Source organism: Acomys russatus, chromosome 14, assembly GCF_903995435.1.
Source record: "Acomys russatus chromosome 14, mAcoRus1.1, whole genome shotgun sequence".
NCBI lineage: Eukaryota > Metazoa > Chordata > Mammalia > Rodentia > Muridae > Acomys > Acomys russatus.
In genome coordinates this window covers 61,195,291-61,213,886 of record NC_067150.1, presented here as the reverse complement: position 1 = coordinate 61,213,886, position 18,596 = coordinate 61,195,291, and the positions used below count along the sequence as shown (strand labels likewise).

The 18,596-nt window shown below is 43.4% G+C and overlaps 1 protein-coding gene across 2 annotated transcripts; it reads right to left on the bottom strand.

Annotated features, from left to right (window-relative positions):
• Positions 1–296: 296 nt before the first annotated feature.
• On the bottom strand, positions 297–13,340 carry Gtf2a2 (general transcription factor IIA subunit 2). 2 transcript variants are annotated; one of them, XM_051156743.1, is made up of 5 exons: positions 13,192–13,340; positions 9,525–9,643; positions 8,049–8,153; positions 3,829–3,955; positions 297–600 (listed from the first exon to the last, which is right to left on the bottom strand). In XM_051156743.1, exons 2-5 carry the CDS (start codon positions 9,594–9,596, stop codon positions 575–577), a joined length of 330 nt encoding a protein of 109 aa, XP_051012700.1. In that variant the 5' UTR covers positions 9,597–9,643; positions 13,192–13,340; the 3' UTR covers positions 297–574. The 2 variants fall into 2 exon arrangements, with proteins under 2 accessions (XP_051012700.1, XP_051012701.1); XM_051156744.1 differs by lacking the exon at positions 13,192–13,340 and adding an exon at positions 12,692–12,795.
• Between the last annotated feature and the right edge of the window lie 5,256 nt (positions 13,341–18,596).

The following is an 18,596-nucleotide window of genomic DNA, read 5'->3' as shown; positions in this document are numbered from 1 at the left end:
TAAGTGACATGCCACACAGGATGCTCTTTGAAGCAGGGCCTTGGTTTATCTCACCCCTCCTAGCTCAGGCTGCTCACATTGTTAATTATCTTTGACTTTGTTCCTTTAAAAAAAAAAAAGCGTGTGAGATTTTCTTAGTAAAATCCCACCCACTTTCAGGTCTGCCATTGGTATTTTCAACAGATAAAATTACAATTGACAAGGTGAACATGATTTTATGTAAGGACATTTTTCTTAAATTTATCTGGTATCTTGACAACTCCCCACCAAACACTTCATCAATTATTACTCACAACAAGTCTTAAAACAAGTTTATTGAAGAATATTCTTATGAAGGCAACCACTTCTGATTTGTCATAAAAAAAAAAGTTACATTTCTTTATGCTGTGCACTAAAGGTGACATAAGAGAACAGAGTCACATGCTTCTCTCTGCGGGACACTTGGGTAGTATATATATAGCACAGTGTTGTCATTTCTGCACCGTGAGAATAAATAAAAAAAAGTCTCTTCTATGTTTCTCTTCAAAAAGCGATGAAAGTAACAGAAGGTGGCATAAAAGTCGCATTTCTCTCCTCATTCCGTAGTATTGGAGCCAGTATCTAGAAACAGGAAAGAGATCAATTCAAGGAGCAGGTTCTAAACATCAGTACTTAAGGAACATCTAGGAAAAGAACTGGCTGTGGTGTGTGGGAGGAGGTGGCAGGTGGAGAGGGGCACTCTGGGAAGGCCCTGCCAAGGTCAACAGCTTCCTTCCCAAAGAGGAGGTCAGGGCTTTTCCAGGGCACATCCTGCTGGGAAATACAGTGGCCGTCCAGCTCTGGCTATTGCTGCCCTTTCCTCTGCTGCTCTATTGGGAATACAAATTAATTTCAGGATGCTAGCTCTTAGAAGAGTGCAACTATTTTATAGCAACACCTGAAGAATGGACTTTTCTTAATTAACTAAACAATGTTTAAGGGACAAACTATTTTATCCATGTCCACGAATTCTTTTTTTTCTGTGGAAACAGAAAAAATGGAACCCACCACAACCATGTCTTAAGCATTCAAATCTTTGTTGAGGACCACTTACTATGGTTTCCCTTACGTGAGGGCAGCTCCCAGTGACCACCTAACTGAAGTAGACATGGGTAACTGGCTACTTCTTATCGTCTGAGGTTGGAAAGCAATCTTGTACCTCTAAACAAGAGCAGCACCGAGGACTACCAGGCAGAAGCAGCTCCTGTGAGCAGCCCTCCTACCCACAACACAAGGCTCTTCCTGCTACTGTGAAGGTGCTCAGAGGCTTTTGTTCTTTTGGTTTGGATGACTGATCCTGACACATCTACCCCGCTCAATACAGCAGCCACTGTTCAGCAACATGGAGCTGTTTACAATTTAAATCAATTCAAATCCGCTAATGAGATAAGACACAACAGTTTTTAGTTGCCTTACTTATACTTTAAGTGCTCAAGGGCCATCATGACTACTAAGGGCTTGAGACACAGAACATTTTTGTCATTACAGAAGTTCTCAACAGCACTGGTGCTATCGCTGGCTCTTCCCCCAGGGCTAAGGATCAGCCCTAAGGCCTCACACACGCTGAGCCCTCTATCAGTGTGCTATCTCTAGCTTGCTTTTTCCTCTTTCAGACAGGACTTAAGTTGCTCAGGCTGGCCTTGAGCTCACTCCATGACCTAGGCAGGCCTTGAAGTTGTCTGTTTCAGGGTCCCAAATAATGTAGATTACAATTCTGTGCCACCTGACCCAATTATATCAATTCATTAAAAATTATCTAAGAACTATAAATTAATGCATAAATTCTGTAGTCTAATAAACATTTAAAAGCCTAAGAGTTGCTGGGTGTGGTGTTATTAGCTTTTAATCCCAGCACTTGGGAGGCAGAGGCAGGTGGATCTCTGTGAGCTCAAGGCCAGTTTGGTCTAGAAAGTGAGTCCAGGACATGCAGGACTACACAGAGTAAACTGTGTGCATTAAGGATGTTATTTCAAATGTTATCTTGTAGTACAAGAAACAGTACCACCTTTGCAGAAATGGAAAACAAAAGATGACCCAGATGTGCATTGTCCCTAGCAAAAATAAAAGACCTGAAGTAGCTGCTGGTCACACTGAGAAGTCACTAGGACTGCTGCTAAGGACTCCTAGTAGTTAGACTTCTCATGAGAAAGTCAGCGTAATGGTGCTAATTTCTTAAGACTTTTTAACACCTGTAAGACTTAAAAAACCAAACCAAACCAAACCAAACAAACAAAAAACCCCAAACCAAACCAAACCAACAAAAATGGCCTGAACAAGTATAGTGGTGGCCTGTATCTTTAACACTAGCACTAAGGAGGCAGAAACATGCAGACCTCCGAGTTTGAGGCCAGCCTGGTCTACATGGTTGAGTTTCAGGAGAGATAAGGCTACACAGAGAAACGCTGTCTTGAAAAATCAAAAGCAATCAATCAAGGGGTGAAAATTGTAGTAGCCATCAGAAATCAGATTAAAAAGAATAATCTATGTGGAAAATGATATATGTGTAAACATGTCTCTGTGCACAGATGTGTTACTGTAAAAATAGATCCCTAAGACTTGAAAGACTACTTTTGAAGGTGAACAGTCATATGCAAAGGTGGGTTATATATGAAGCGTTTCTGTATTCTCTACATTTCTTCGGTGATTAGACTGTCTCTTTAAAAATCCAAACTACAGTCAGGCACGGTGGTGTACACATTTAATCCCAGCATTTAGGAAGCTGAGGCAGGTAAATCTCTGAGTCTGAGGACAGCCTGGTTTACATAGTGAATTTCAGGGCAGTTAAGGCTACAGAGATCCTGTCTCAAAAGAGAAACAAAACACTGGGCATAGTCCTTCACACCTTTAATCCCAGCACACGGGAGGCAGAGGCAGGCGGATCTCTGTGAGTTCAAGGCCAGCTTGGTCTACACAGAGAGACCCTGTCTGGGGGTGGGAGGAGAAAAAGAAAACACAAACAAAATCCACAAGAAATAGGCATTATTTTCTGTATTTCTCTTCTGCTTCTCAGAATGCCCCTTCTTGGAGTATGGCGGTCTTTTATACTTCAGGGACTAGTACTTTAAACACAAGCTGTTCAGACTATAAATTAAACTAAATACACGATAAAACACAGTGCTAGGACATGACAGTATTAGAGCACAAATATAGCATGTACAAGCCTTTGGGTTCTATTTAAAAATAGACAAAACCAGTCACAGAGCACGGGGCAGATATGCGCCACTGTAAAAATGTCTAAGAACCTGGAAACACTTCTAGGTCGGCTGTGAAAAATTCCCTTGCATAAATGTAACAAGCCAGAGGAATGGGTATGTCCCACAACAGCAAGGTTCATGGTTAGTTTAAGTCAGTTTAAAATAATTAGCATCTTTTATATAAAGTGTAGGGCATCTAGCAATACAGAACTCTGAAGATAAATGATCAGTTACATTACTTTCTTAGAGAGAAAGGTGGCAGTGAGAAGCCGAATGACTGCTTCAAATAAGCAACTCAAAATAGGAAACTTAGGAATTAGCTTTTTTTTTTTTTTTCTCTTCGAGACAGAGTTTCTGTTATCTTGGCTGTCCTGGATGGAATTAGCTTATTTTCTTTGCACATGAATCTAATGTGTGTTAAGTGTCCGTGAGTCACCTGAGCTCACAGATGTAAGGTCAGTAAGAGGACAGATACAGAATGCAAAAGCTAGGTTTTTATCTGAGGGTTGATCACCTGGCCACTTCCCCCTGAGGCTTTCAGACAGATCAAGACAACTAAAGAGGAAAAAAACAAATTCAACAAATGTTGCTTTCACAGTATTAGGTGAGCACTTACTTTTACCATCACAGGCTACAATTTTCACTTTATCCACTTTAATCAGCTCTGTCACCTCTCTGAATTCAACATCATTCAATACAAAAGTCCAAACATTATCGCAGAACCTGTACGTATTTAGAGAGCCCTTTAAAACAAAAGATGGAGAGACACCGTGAGAAGCCTTTGTTTCCGCTCCTGCTTTATTTCAAAGCAACCCAAGAGAACTTAGCTACTAAGTATATAGCTGCTAACCCAATATGCTTAGCTTAATTTATTTAATTAGTTGATCAAATAATTTCATCTACTTAGAACAAAGCAAGAAAAAACCTGGATAAGTCAGCTCAGGGAAGACTTTAAAAACATTTTAGCTAGCCGACTATTTTTTAGCATTCTAAAACAATCTGCAAATGACTTACCTGAAATGAAGAGCTATGTGAAAGCTTAACTTTGCATGTCTACTGCCCTTGACAAATAATGAAAGTCCATTTCATTTCTTTTGAGCCCTGGCTATCCTGGAACCCACTATGTAGAGCACGCTGTCCTGGGAATGTCTACTTCCTGCTGAGTGCTGGGGTTAAAGGTGTGCAGATGCCTGTGAAGGCCAGGAGAGGGAGACTGATCCCCAGTCAGAGGTAGTTGTGCTGGAAGCCAAACCCACATGTTTCTGCAAGCGCATTTAAGTATTCTTAGCCACTAAACTCTCTCCAGCCCTCACATTTGACTGTCTTTTGAGCTCAGGTTTTACTATGTAGCCCTGATTACCCTGGAATTTGCTATGTAGACCAGACTGGCCTCCAACTCAAAGAGATCTGCCTCCTGGGTGCTGGAATTAAATGCATGCACCTGGCTCCATTTGAAAATTTTTTACAGATGTACTTAGAGCTCCATATTTCATTGCGTGTTCATTCTCCAAACTTGTACAAAAGCCGAGATTCCTTACTTTACGCCGAATCCTGTGACTGGCTTGGAAGCATTGTCACTGCCTGTTAAGGCTACTTCCAAATCAGCCTTTTCTGAGACTCTACTGTCACTCCAGCCCAGAAAACTGAAAACTACCAGTTTGTCTTTCATATTCATAGCTGTCAAATGTCATCAGATGTACCTTTTTGCACCTTTTCAAGTCTTTCCATGTCTAGCCATCCCTTGTTAGAAGTGTAGCAAAGCTACCGGGCCCTTCTGATTCATCTGGCCGGGAGCAAAGCTACTGGGCCCTTCTGATTCATCTGGCCGGGAGGCATGACCTTGTGCCTCTACCCTCACGGCCCTGTGACCCGGGCTTCACGTCAACACCACAAAGGCACACTGAGTTGTGTGGCTGCTGAGCGTAACAGCCCTTCACTGACCCCCTAATAACTCCAGCAGGAGGTGTGGGCTTGCTGGGGCGCTGACTTCTCTGAGGTCCCCTTCACATTACGGCCTCTGGAGGGTTGTTTCCAAGTGTGGCCTTCCTTCCCCCAGTCCCTCCCTCCCTAGTGACCGCATCGGTCTTCAGGACTCAAGCCTCTCCGGCTGAGTGCAGTCCTCGGCCCTCCATACATGCTGTACTCCCACTGAACCAACTAACAGTCTCCGAACACTGTTAGCATATGATTTTTACGGTCTGCGTGCTGAACTATGTGGGTAGCAGAGACCTTGCTTTCTGTCATACGCTTAGAGCTCAGCAGAGTCTAGCACACATCAATTATTCATGTCTACGAAGTTCATTAACTAATTTATTCATAGCTATCAGTTTTTAAAAATCATCCTTATTTTTAGATAATACTGTAGGAATAATTTAAAGATTTTCTGTTTAAATATCTTGTGCAGAATTTCACATGTGAATGTATGCATGCATACATAATGTATATTAGGCTTTGATTCTAGTTTATTGTTTAACCTAATACTTCTTTCATACTTAAAATGCCTCCTTACATACCCAAGGATATGTTCCTGCTCCTAGATAAAAACCTAACCAAAAAAAAAAAAAAAATTTTTTTTTTAAATTCAAAGACTTAGTTTCAAAGGACAGTGAACCAACCTTTACTATATATAATTTTTAGTTACTTAGATAACTTGCTTTTTCTTGTATTTCATTTGAAACTCAGAACCTAGTACCTTACCTGTAAGAACTGGAAGGATAATGTTTATTACTGTTTAAAGCTCAGTTTAGGCAGCCATTTCTTCTGTGGGCAGACATCCTCGTAAGTGCACACAGCGACTCTTTAAAAGCCTAGTTACATGTACTAAGTCTATACGAATTTACTTTCTAAAAACCCACCTTAAGTTACTGCCACTTAATTTTTACTATTTACTGATACATCTCAACATATAAACAAGTAAAGCATTAGTCCTCATATTCAAGGACTGTGTTTCTTGCAGTGCCTTACTGAATAGAATCACTTACTCAGAATACACACATAAGGATTTGAGACCAAAAATCGGCTTATAAGCTGTGTAAGATCACTCTTCCTTAAATAGGTAGACCCAATCTTACTGGGAGAAAAAATTATGGTACATAAAAATACATATTTATATGCAATCAGTCAATCAATCAATGTGACTTGAAAATTTAAGTAGTGGCAATATATGATCTCTTTCCTATATGGTACACCAAGCTGAACAAAATGCTCTTTGCACATATAGTTTGCTGTAATCCAGGGGCAGCAGTAGCAACAGGAAAAGAAAAAGTAATCTGGAAAATTAAAACCTGGGCAGAGCCAAGTCATTACAACTCTTGGAAAATTGACAGACTCACAGAACACGATGCATGAGAAATACAAACATCCAAAGACCCTTCTTCCAAAGAGATGCACAGCAGACATCTCTGACAGAGCAGTTAGCAGACCACCAGGCCTTGTGAACATCTGATAAGCAGCCCACCTTATCTTCTAAATGGCCAAAACTTATACAGCTTAACACAGATCAATTTAAAATAAAGTTGAAATTTCAAACTGGGCAGATTCCTACAAAGAACAACTTTGTCAGAACCACTATTGCTAAAATCCAAGAATTCACTTGTCAAATTTTATACTTTTAGAGATATGACCCCTTTTCTTTTTTCTTCTTCTTTCATGGTTTCTCTGTGTACTCTGGCTGTTCAGGAACTCAGACTGTAGACCAGGCTGGCCTCTGAGACAGAGACAGAGATCGCTTCCTCAGTGCTAGGATTAAAGGTGTATTTATGCTTGTAATTCTTAAGCATGTACACTGGTAGACATTTATATATAACACAAACACATATTTCATCTTTTCAGTAAAATGTAAGTCAAAGGGGACCTCGTCTGTCTTTGCACTTCCAGCACCTAGAACAATGCGTTACCGAATAGGCACGAAGGTGCTTAAAAAATAATACATTATTCTGTGTTTTGTAAAAAAAAGAATTCCCCTTGCTCAACACTGAGGTTTTCTTAAATGTAAAGTAACTCATAGATTCTCTTCCTATACTGGCCTTTGTACATTTTAAATTTATTTCTACAGTCAGGTTGTATCTTGTAACATAGCGTAAGATACTAGAGAAATGTAACAAGGTAACAGCGAACACGAAACACGACTCTCTACAACACCACATGGTAAACTGTTCTGCCACATCTTGCAATGAGTTCTTTTTTTCAAGACTGGGTCTCTCTGTGTAGCCCTGGCTGTCCTGGACTCGCTTTGTAGACCAGGCTGGCCTGGAACTCAAAGAGATCCGCCTGCCTCTGCCTCCCTGTGTGCTGGGATTAAAGGTGTGCGCCACCATGCCTGCTTGCAATGAGTTCTTAACCCCAAATCACCCCAACACCAAGTGGCAATTTTGTTCAAAGCAGAGATGACTCAAAAGATGCCCAGCTAGCAGCACAGACACTGTAAGGCAAGCTGTCTGAGGGCAGATGGGAGCAGCATGACAGCACTGCAGACAGCTGACCTTCCCGGTCAGGACAGAGTTTGAAAAACGTAACTAAACCTAAGAGTTACTCTGTCACTTACCTTCCATCTTGGAGTTAGTACTTTCAGCCTTTGAAACCCGAGTAATTCTCCAAGGAGGAAAAAGCCAAATATACACAGGAAGATTTATGAAACAATGAAACAGCAATCTAAAGGCAATTCTACATCACACAGCGTGGATGCACTTAGCACAGCTGGCGTAGAAACAGCCTATCACTCAATTACTACGTAAGTTCCCAAACCAGACTCAGCACCTCTTCCTGTTAGGGTGAGTCAGGTCAGGCAGGCTCAGGGTTAATGGGTGCAGACTGCAAGACACAGGAAAATATCCTTACCCTGAAATTGACTCTGTTCCTGACTCTCTGAGCCAGGGCTGAATTTATAGCTTTATCAAACTGCAATAGAACTTGAAGGGCAAGCTGGGGCGTGATCTGTTGAGACTGAGAAAAAAATGAAGATCATAAATTTGCTAAGGGAAGAACGTTAAACACAAAATAAGTAAAGTATACTAATTACAGTCTAAAGTTAACGTTACCCAGACCTTCTGAAGCAGAGGTCCTCTTTCTCCTGTGTCACCTGATGATGAAGTCAGGCCTGAGAAAAACTAACTACACTATCTTGACAGCAAAAGGAGACTTGTGGGGAGTTTGCAAAGCCAGGAAAAACTCTTGCTGTTCCTTCAGTGGCTGGACAAAGTATGCAACAAATGGAAAGCCAAGTTTGCTCTTTCTTCTTTTATTTTTTTCCTGGCTTCTTAATACAGGATTTCTCTCTGTAGCCCTGGCTGTCTTGGAACTCACATTGTAGACCAAGCTGGCCTGGAACCCAGAGATCCACCTCCCAAGTGCTGGGATTAAAGGTGTGCACCACCACAGCCTGGCTCCGTTTTTTCTTAATAAAGGTTATGAAACCTAGATATAAAGAACAAAATAAGGGCTGGAGAGATGGCTCAGAGGTTAAGGCACTGTCTGTTCTTCCAGAAGTCCCGAGTTCAATTCCCAGCTCCCATATGGTGACTCACAACCATGTGTAATGTGATCTGACACACTCCTCTGGCCTGTGGGTGTACATGCAGGCAGAGCACTGTATACATAATAAGAATAAATAAATCTTAAAACAAAAAACAAAAAAAACAAAAAAACAAAAAAACAAAGTCTATATAATAATGCCAGAACAGATGAGGCAGGCATGATGATGCAATCCCAGAAGGTGGGGAGCAGGGACAGACGACCAGGACCCTAAGGCCACTCTCAACTCCAGAGCATTGACAGCCCGGACCCTATCTCAAAAAAACCAAAACCACCTCACTCCCGCATTTCCCTCTAGACCTCAACAGAACATAAATAGAAATAGCTAACATTTTCTTCCTACCCGCGTCCCAGACAGGACTTCCCTGTGTGTAGCCTTGGCTGCCCTGGACTCAATTTGTAGACCAGGCTGGCCTCAAACTCAGAGATCTGCCTGCCTCTGCCTCCCTGAGTGCTGGGATTAAAGGTGTGCGCCACCACGCCTGGTGAAGTATTTAACACGTTCTTAGTTATATGACTTGAGTAAGATACTAATTCTTCTAATACTGAAATAGAAATTTAAAATTCTAACTCAAATACTGAAAAGCTTTATTATATTGGACAGAATTACTTTTCAAGTGATTGAATATGCCTTTTTTCTAAATTTGAGATGAGAAGACTATTTCTAGGAATTATCTTTATAATTCATCACTAAACATCAGAGAGGAAAACCAGTAATTTAAAAAAAAATTTAAGAAAACCTTTTGAAGACTTATATAGATCATGTTTAGTGTTTGGCCCCACCTGTATGAGCTCATCAAGGCTCTCTTGAAGACTGTTCCCCAAAGTCGTATTTCTGTATAACTGATATGCCATGGCTTAAAAGGAAGCAATTAATATTTCTTCAGGCTTGCATTGATGTCCTACAAATTTAATATAAAAGACCAACCTGTAACAATGTAAATTATATATAATAGTCTACTACTTCATGTATTCTAACATGGAACTACTAAAACTCAATTAAAAATTACTTTATTAATTATTTTATAATTTAAAATAATTGTTCAAAGTTGATTTTTCTTACTTTAATAACAGTATGGTCATTTGTCTTTTTAACTTAGTATGCTGACATATTCATTAAAATATGCATCTTTATTTTTTCCACAGGTTTCTCTTAGTTTAGAATTTTCCATAAAGCATATATTCTACCTGCTATCATGTGACATCTGTATTTGGGTCCTTAATTTTTCTGTTTTCTTAAAACTGTATTAGAGTTCTCACTAAAAGGCTGGCACTGATAGAAAACAGACAGGAAGATGAATAAAGATGAACTCCTGGTCCTGAAATCTGTCTACAAAGGTAATGGACACACAAAAAGGTTAAATTTGGTGTAAAAAGAAGTAACACATTGTATTATGCAGGCTGCTTGTGGACTGAGTTGGCTTAGAGACACTTCCCACTCTCCAACGAGGAAAGCCACTCTAGGATGGCAAAGGAGGGTGCGGAAAGCCAGAGACATGTGTGTGTAAGTCTGTGAGTGGAGGTGAGGCTGATGCAGAGGACAGGATGGGTTTGCTCCACAAGACGACTGTGGGTAACAAAGCCCTTGACACAACACTTAGGCAAGAAAGGCAGAAAATCCTGCTCTTGTGACCCAGAGCTCCTTGTGTCCTGCTCTTGTGTCCAGAGATGGACAGAAGGAAACATTCAAACAATCATCATCAGATAAGACTTGGTGAGGCTGGAAAGATGGCTCAGTGGTTAAGAGCACTCACTGGCTGCTCTTCCAGAGGACCTGGGTTCAATTCCCAGCACCAGCATGGCAGCTCACAACTGTCTGTAGCTCCAATTCAGGGGATCTGACACCCTCACATGCAGGCAGAACACTGATGCACATAAAGATGGGGTGCATTCTGAATCCTAAGGTGCTCCCCTCCAGGAAGGAGTGCTATGGACGAGACTTGCAAAAAAATAAGGACTAGCCATCTTCACAGTGCACTTGGTCAGCAATTGATCCAACAGATCTTTCTGTGACCTTCAGACACTCTGGTCAGCTTTTGGGACACCACTCTCAGTTCTTTCTTCCCAGCTCGTGGAACTACTGTATTTCCTGTTTGTTTGACAATTCTTCCTCAGCTTCCTGACTTCCATCTCCTGACTCACCCTAAGGCTAAGGCTTTGCCCTTAGCTATCCTATCTCTGGGTTTGTGACTCTTATACTTGAATCTCCTGCCCTCATGCCTCTCTTTGTATCTATATGTAAAATAGTCTTACTCTACATTGAAAAAAAAAAATCAAATAGCTGAGACATCTCTCCTGCGGTAAGAGCAATTGCAGAGCTTGTACAGGACCCAGGTTCAGTTCTGAGGCAGCCACAATGGGCAGATCACAACTGGCTGTAACTTCAGCTCCAGGGAATCCCATGTTCTCATCTGGCCTCCACGAGCACCCACACAGAGGTGCTCTCTCTCGCGCGCGCGCTCTCTCTCTCTCTCTCTCTCTCTCTCTCTCTCTCTCTCACACACACACACACACACACACACACACACACACACACACACAGCTTCACTCCTGTCAGCTAAGGCTGACACATACATGGTACCCTGTCTTCATCTATCAGACTACATGCTACATGAAGACAGGGACTCTAGTTCAGCTATGTATGTACCACTCAGGACAATGTATGTAGCACATATTCAAAAAATATTTGTTAGCTAGGCATGGTGGCACACACACATACCCTCTTTCCCCTCGTTGACAGGGTTTCTCTGTGTAGCCTTGGCTATCCTGGGCTTACTTTGTAGGCCAGGCTGGCCTCAAACTCAGGAAGATCTGCCATGCTTGGTGGCGCACACCTTTAATCCCAGCACTCGGGAGGCAGAGGCAGGCAGATCTCTGTGAGTTTGAGTCCAGAAAAGATATTGTCTAACAACCCAGTTGTTCCTTCTTTCCTTCATCATTAAATTTTCCCTTTTGTCCATCATTTCTACCAACAAACAAACTGGCAGCGTCTTTCCTCACTGTGGATAAAGTAACACCAACCACAACTCAAAGCCACTTGCCCTGCCACCTACATTTTATTCCTGTTTGACAAAAGTTAAAGAGTTATCTGGACTGTTTCCTAGTCTCCCCTTTCCCCATAAACTCACGCCAGGCCTTGGGCTCTAACAGCCAGGAAATGGATGCTGCAGGTCATGCATGCTCAGGTCATGCTAAGGGGCAGTGGTAACATTCACTCTTATGGCTTCAAACGTCAGCTGGTGATTCCCAAATTCACAGAGCCTCCTAACAGTTCTCAGTTCCAGAACTAATTTATTCTCTATGTCATATGAAGCAACACACCGCTTCTGTGGATTTAGAGAAGGGCCTTTGAAGTTGCTTTCAAAGTCATGTGAACCACAAAGATGCCCAATTCCTAGCACATCTCGTTAAGTGCAACCTTCAGAATGGATGCGGAATCCAGCCATTTCTCCACATCTCCACGATCACAAGTCATCTATGATCACTGAAATGGTGTCCTGAGTTCCTTTATTCTACACGTGTTCCCCATGTATGGCTATAACAAGCCTTTTTCCTCCACAGCGTCCATCACTGCTAACAATCTGGCTGCCCTTTCTGTCTGCTCTTACCTCCTACCTGCCTCCCCCTCGCACTCCCAACTTCCCTGAGCATGACAGGCATGTCACGCTCGCTCAGCCTTTCTGATGGCTGAATTCCGCCTGAAATGTTCCTGCTAGGATATTAATCGGCTAACACACAAAACCCATCATTGCTCAAACAGCTCCCACGCAATAACGCCTAAACTGACCGCCGCACTACGAACTCCCACATCCACTATGGAACTTAACCAAACCCTTTATCTCGTTCAAAAATTTTGATGGCACCCTTCCATAATGGTCTTTTATTTACTTTCTGCACAAAATGTAAAGCCCACGAGGGCATGGATCTTTGTGTTTTGTTCACTGACTAACCTGCGGGCCGAGAATAGTACCTGACCCTCGGCCGGAGTCAAACGAAACACTTAGTCCGTTGAAGGCAAAACCCAACCAGTACGCATGTGTGGAGAAGGAGCATAAAGGAAAAAAAAAAAAAAAAGGTCAGGGAGATACAAACTTTAAGACGGGCCAGCAGGGAACCATGTCACGCTCCATGTGACATCTAAGCATTATTTAGAAAACAGCTAGGAGCGACTTCAACGTCGGCTGAAACTAGCTGCCTCGGCCATCTCCAATCTTTTAAGGTGGCGGCGGCAGCTGCAGAACCGCGGAGTCCCCTCCTCACTGTGGAGCTGAAGCGGGAAGAGCTGCGTGTCCGGTCTCTGAGGCAGACGCGGGTCCGTGAAGCGAGGCCCGAGGAGAGCGGGAAGGCGGCTGCTCCCGCGCGTCCGCTCGGGGCGGCTTCCGGCGGGCACAGCGCTCGGCTCCGCCTGCCCCATCGCGGCCTCCCCGCTCCCGGCCCCGCCGCCGCCTACCTGAGGGAAGGCGCTTCCGCCGCGGCGGTAGCAGAGCCGGGTAGCGAGCCCGCGGCGACCACCTCCTCGGCCGCGGAAACCGCAGCGATGAGCCGGTGACCCGGAAGTGCTCGCGCGACCCGGAGGTGACGCGAGGAGAGCCGCGGGCGCCCCGCCCCCCCGTTTCCGAGAAGGGGCGTGGTCCCTCCAGCTTGGGCGGAGGAAGCCTGAGCCCGTGGGGAGTCTCTCTGGCTAGACAAAGTTCGTGGGACTGCAGTTGAGCGCAGCGAGCGGTTTGTGACTCGTTAATCCGCTTCATTTGGAAGATCTGCGTAAACTTCGTGCCTAATACATTAGAAAATAACTGGATATTCTGAACTTCAGAATCTGACTCCTTTTGGTGCTTGGTTTTCAGCTTTCAAAACAGCAGTTTCGTGCACAGCAATGGGAATGAGTACCTGAGTTGTGGCTATGGAGTCAATGCAGAAGCCCGAGGTCTGGGAATGACAGCAGGTTCTCCTTTGTGCCACACTGTACATTTCCCTTTGTAGCCTTTTAAACCACATCCTGGCCGGGTGTGGTGGCACACGCCTTTAATCACAGCGCTCGGGAGGTAGAGGCAGGTGGATCTCTGTGAGTGCAAGGCTGGCCTGGTCTACAGAAGGCCAAGACAGCCAGGACTGCAAGAGAAAATCCTTGGGGGGGGGGGGGGTGCGCGGGAATATATAAAACCACATCCTTGCATCCCAGACTAGTTAAAATAATTCTAAACTATGACACACAAGTCTGATTAAAGTCCAAATAATGTTAAGATTTTAAAAAGGCTGAACTTATCAGTCAAAAGACAAGGAAGCATCCACAGTGCAGGACAGTGAAAGGCTTACCAGACAGTTCAATATAAAGAGTTAACATAATTAAAGGTGAAAACAAGACACAAATGTAAATTCCAACTAATTTATTAAAACGCACTAATGTTGTAGTAATATGCGCAGCAAGTCAGGACACATCACTGTATTCATAACAAGTCCAAGGAAGAGAAAATAGCAGGCACATTTTGTAGCTCGGGGGCGTCTCATTAGCTGGAACCACACCCGTATCCTGCAGACCGCTCATCAGGCTCATCAGACTCAAGTCTCGCTGAAATGGCAGTACTAGGGACAATACCATGTAAGAACAGCAAGAAGGTCACAAGTGATTTTTTTCTAAATGACAGCATGTGAGCCCACAATGAAAATACTTTTGAAGTGTGACTCAAAGTGCAGCAGTGTCTGATGAACTCTGAACTGTGTCTACGCAAACAGCGCCCCAAGGGCTGTGCTAGCCAGCAGTCCTGAACATCAGTGTTTACTTGTTTGGTTTCTGTAAGTAAACAATGAAGCAGCTACAGGACAGTAACCTTCTGGAAGTCTATATACACAAAGCACAATGGAGTAGCGACAGTTACCAAGTTCTCTTTTCAAACTGGACATACAAACATACAAATGCTCAAACGCCAACATTTTAAACTATTTTAGCAAGTCTTAGACAGCTATCTGAAATAGCTTCATATCATTTTTTACTAATCTGAATGTACTGTGTTGCTCCACCATTATCCCCAAAGCCAGGCCAGGTCTCACTGTGTGCACCCATCTTTGTTGTTCTGGAACTTTCTAAGTAATCCACACTGGCTCCAAACTCCCAATCCTCCTGCCTCAGCCTTCAGTGCTGGAATCATAGGCATGTGCCACCATCTTTGACCCAAAAGCTATTTATTTAATTTTTTAAAATCTGGTCCTTGATTTCAAGCGACATATGCGGATTTGTCATAGCATTTTCAATGTGGACCCATGAGCATTGCATGGCACACGTAATAGCGGCAAACCATCTATTCAAATTATGGCTGCCTTTTACTGTTTCTCATACTGTTTTGTTCCAGTTACCTACCGCTTAGAACTTCAAGGCTCCATTACTTGGCCTTCTGCTGGCCTGATTCTGAATTTATTCAGGCTTTCAGAAGGAGAGCTGGAGAGGAAGGGCTCCCCAGTGACTCATTTCCTACTGGCTTAGAACACTGGGCACACACTGCCCTGCTGCTCCACCAGCTCTTGACGGTCTTAGCAACACTCCCCTCACAATTCCGTTCCCTAGTGCAAGGTAAACCCTTATGAGCCTGTGTTAGCCTGTGAGTGCATGGATTTCTATTACTCCAGCCCTTTGAAGTCTGACTGATCTATTTCTGTGGGGAGACCAAACCAAAGCAGAATGGGGTGGCCATCTCTGTAGTCAACTGCCTCTGCGTATCTGATCTAACAGTGTTAACAACTTTCTACCCTCCCTTTTGCGTTTTCGAGACAGGGTTTCTCTATGTAGCCTTGGCTGTCCTGGAACTCACTCTGTAGACCAGGCTGGCGCTGAACTCAGAGATCTGCCTGCCTCTGCCTCCTGAGTGTTGGGATCAAAGGTGTGCACCACCACCACCACCACCGGCAACACTTCTCTACTTATAATACAGGACAAAGAATGCCAAAGCTATTGTTGCCTTTCATACAGATCTATCTACCAATTCTATCAAGAAACTGGCCTGCTCTGCAACATGTACCCTAGTTCTAACTCCCAACACTTCTACGTGAGACTGTCTCTTCACACTCCCTGAGCACTCACAGAAATGGCTGCAGTGACATGACACAAGTCCTCTGTTAAGAAGCTGTGATACTAAGTCACGACACTTGGCACAGAAGCCAACATTAACATTTACCAAGTACGAAGGGTGGGATTGGGTCTCAACCTGGACACCATTCGGACGGTCTTCTATCTGAAGACGCAAAGGACAGGAGAACAAGATTGTCATCACAAGGGCCATCAGCAGTTCCCTTCTCAACCCAACCTTATGTGATCTGTTTCCTTATAGATACAGGAAATGGAATCACCTGCTGCCATACAGTGTACTTTCCCCTTAAGAGGGACACTAGGTGGTACATAGGTAATAACCAAGTCTTTATTTCTCACTATCTTCTAACTCTGCTTGGCACCACACTTCCTGGCACCTCTTGCCTCCCAGAGTTAAAGGCTTCACAGCGTCCCTTGGTGCTTTTTCAGGAACACAAACAAGCAGAACACAGAATCACACTGTTTTCTAAGAAAAACTTGATAAAAAGGGGGCAGTCAAGAAAACTGTAACAGAGACGGTAACAAAAACATAAATAAAACCATCAAGTTTATCCATGACCTCAGCAAAAAACAAACAAAACAAAATCAAACAAACAAACAAACAAACAAAAAAACAAACTCAAAGAACTATTCTATGCATTTTCACCTCAATTAGTAATGAAAATTAAAATACAACAATGTAGGACAATGTTATATTGTTACCAATTAAAAATCAACTTAATAGCCAAGTGCTGTGGCGCATGACTATAATCCCAGCACTCGGGGAGGCAGAGGCAGGCAGATCTCCTGTGAGTTCGAGGCCAGCCTCGTCTACAAAGTGAATCTAAGACAGCCAAGACTACACAGAGAAACCTTGTCTCAAAAAACAAAAACAAAACCAACCCAACCCCGCCCCCCCCCAATAAAAGTTAATTTAAAATGTATGGCTCTTCCTCTAGCTGGATTAATCAATCCAGTTGGACAGGTATGTCTACATTTCCTGTGGGCACATCTCTACACCACCTTCCATTTGAGTGCAGGTTAAAGCAGTTTCCTCCCACAATTCAAATGTCAGCACTGTTACCCTTTTCCTCTTCTTTAGTCAGGGGCTTGCTATGCAGCCCAGATGAGCCTCAAGCTTAGAATTCTCCTGCCTCAGACTCCCTAGTGCTTGGCATATGCCATGATACTTGGCTGTCCCTTCTGAATTTTATTCATTTTTAAAAGATATAGTTTGTGTGCATCACACCCGTGTGTGCAGGTGCCCGGAGGCCAGAGAGTGCATCAAGTCCCTGGAGACAGGATTAAAGGCAGGCATGGGAGCTGAACTTGGAAGTGCTCTCACGACCACTGAGCCAGTCCCTCTTGAACCTCAATGTTCTAACTGAATATAGGCCACTTCTACTTTTAAAAAATTTACAAAACCAAACAAAACCACAAAACAACTACTTCTGCAAAAAGTAAACACAATAAAAAGATGAAGCAATTGTCTGTATTTTGAAATTGAAGTTCTAAGTACTTAATGTGGAAGAAAACCAGTAACAAATCTCAGCCCATCTTGCGACAGAGCCAGGTGAGAGGCTTAAGGCATTCCACAAGCTGGCTCTACACAGCCATCCTCAAAGCTCCCTCGCCAACACAGCCAAATGGTTTCTCCTCAATGTATTGCAAATGGCACCAGTGCAGGACCTGCCTGAGTGCTGCACGCAGGTTGAGAGCTTGCGGGGGAATGTGTTACCCCAGAGTCCGCCAGCTTGACCATAACTGGTTTTAACTTAGCAAGTTAAATTTATGCCTGAGAAGATCAAAAGAAATAAAGAAAAATTCCCTTTTGCAATTGAAGCTTGACTTTTAAAAACTGACAATGGTGAAAGTCCTGTGTTCAGTTTGGGAGGAAGCAGGCTAAGCTTAGCTGACACCTGCTCCACTCTGTTTTGATGGTCACTCCTGTAAACAGCCTGCAGGAAGGACTGGGTGGCGTGACGCTCACACATGAACTAGGTATGTATATGCCAGGCAGGCTTATGACACAAGACTAGACAAACTTGTTGGTTTAGAATGGTTTTGTAGGTAATTAAACCCTGTTTGGAGGCACAAATAATATTTATTTTCCATGTTCAGTCAAGGTACTTAACCACATGAAATAAAGACTTATATACAGCAAATATCCTGAGTGCACCCAAGTGGTGCATCAGTGTTTAAAGAATTGACCCACGTACAGCACTGTCACACCATCCATCAGCAACGTCAACACCATCTGCTTATGTCAAATACCACTGTGGCCAACTAGCTGACAAGGAAGTTCTCTGGTGAAGTGCCCCACTGTGAGAGCATTTCAAAAGCAGCCCATCCGCTCCACAGATGTGGCTGACCATCAGCACTCACCATGGGCAGCTTCACACACGGACACAACTCACCTCACATCAGTGAGCACATCTTGAGAGGCTCCTTTCTATCTTTCTTCTTCTTTTTTAACAGTTCTGATTTTGGGTAAAATAAAATGTCCCTTATATACATATATACAAACCCTAACTACCAGCTTTTCAAGATCTCTGGTTCCGGTTCTCACACAGGTCTCTAGAGAGGAAAGCGAACCATTCACCTGCCTGCACTTCCGCCACATTTAGGAGCAGTGTGCTCTAGCTGAGAAGAAGCTGTGGCCGGGACTACTGACCAGGTCACATGCACGACCGTAGGTCCGTGGTGTCGGCTTAACTGTCCGGCTGTAAGGACACCCCGGCCTGAGTTACCCAGGAACTGCATCCAACCATTGACAAGAACACAGTCTTACATGTGCTTAC

Coding starts and splice junctions, on each gene's coding strand:
- Gtf2a2 (XM_051156743.1), bottom strand. CDS start 9,596: ATGGCATATCAGTTATACAGAAATACGACTTTGGGGAACAGTCTTCAA. Junction 8,154..9,524: donor GCCTTGATGAGCTCATACAG/GTGGGGCCAAAC, acceptor TTTTTTTCTCAG/TCTCAACAGATCACGCCCCA. Junction 601..3,828: donor TGTAGCCTGTGATGGTAAAA/GTAAGTGCTCAC, acceptor TCCTGTTTCTAG/ATACTGGCTCCAATACTACG.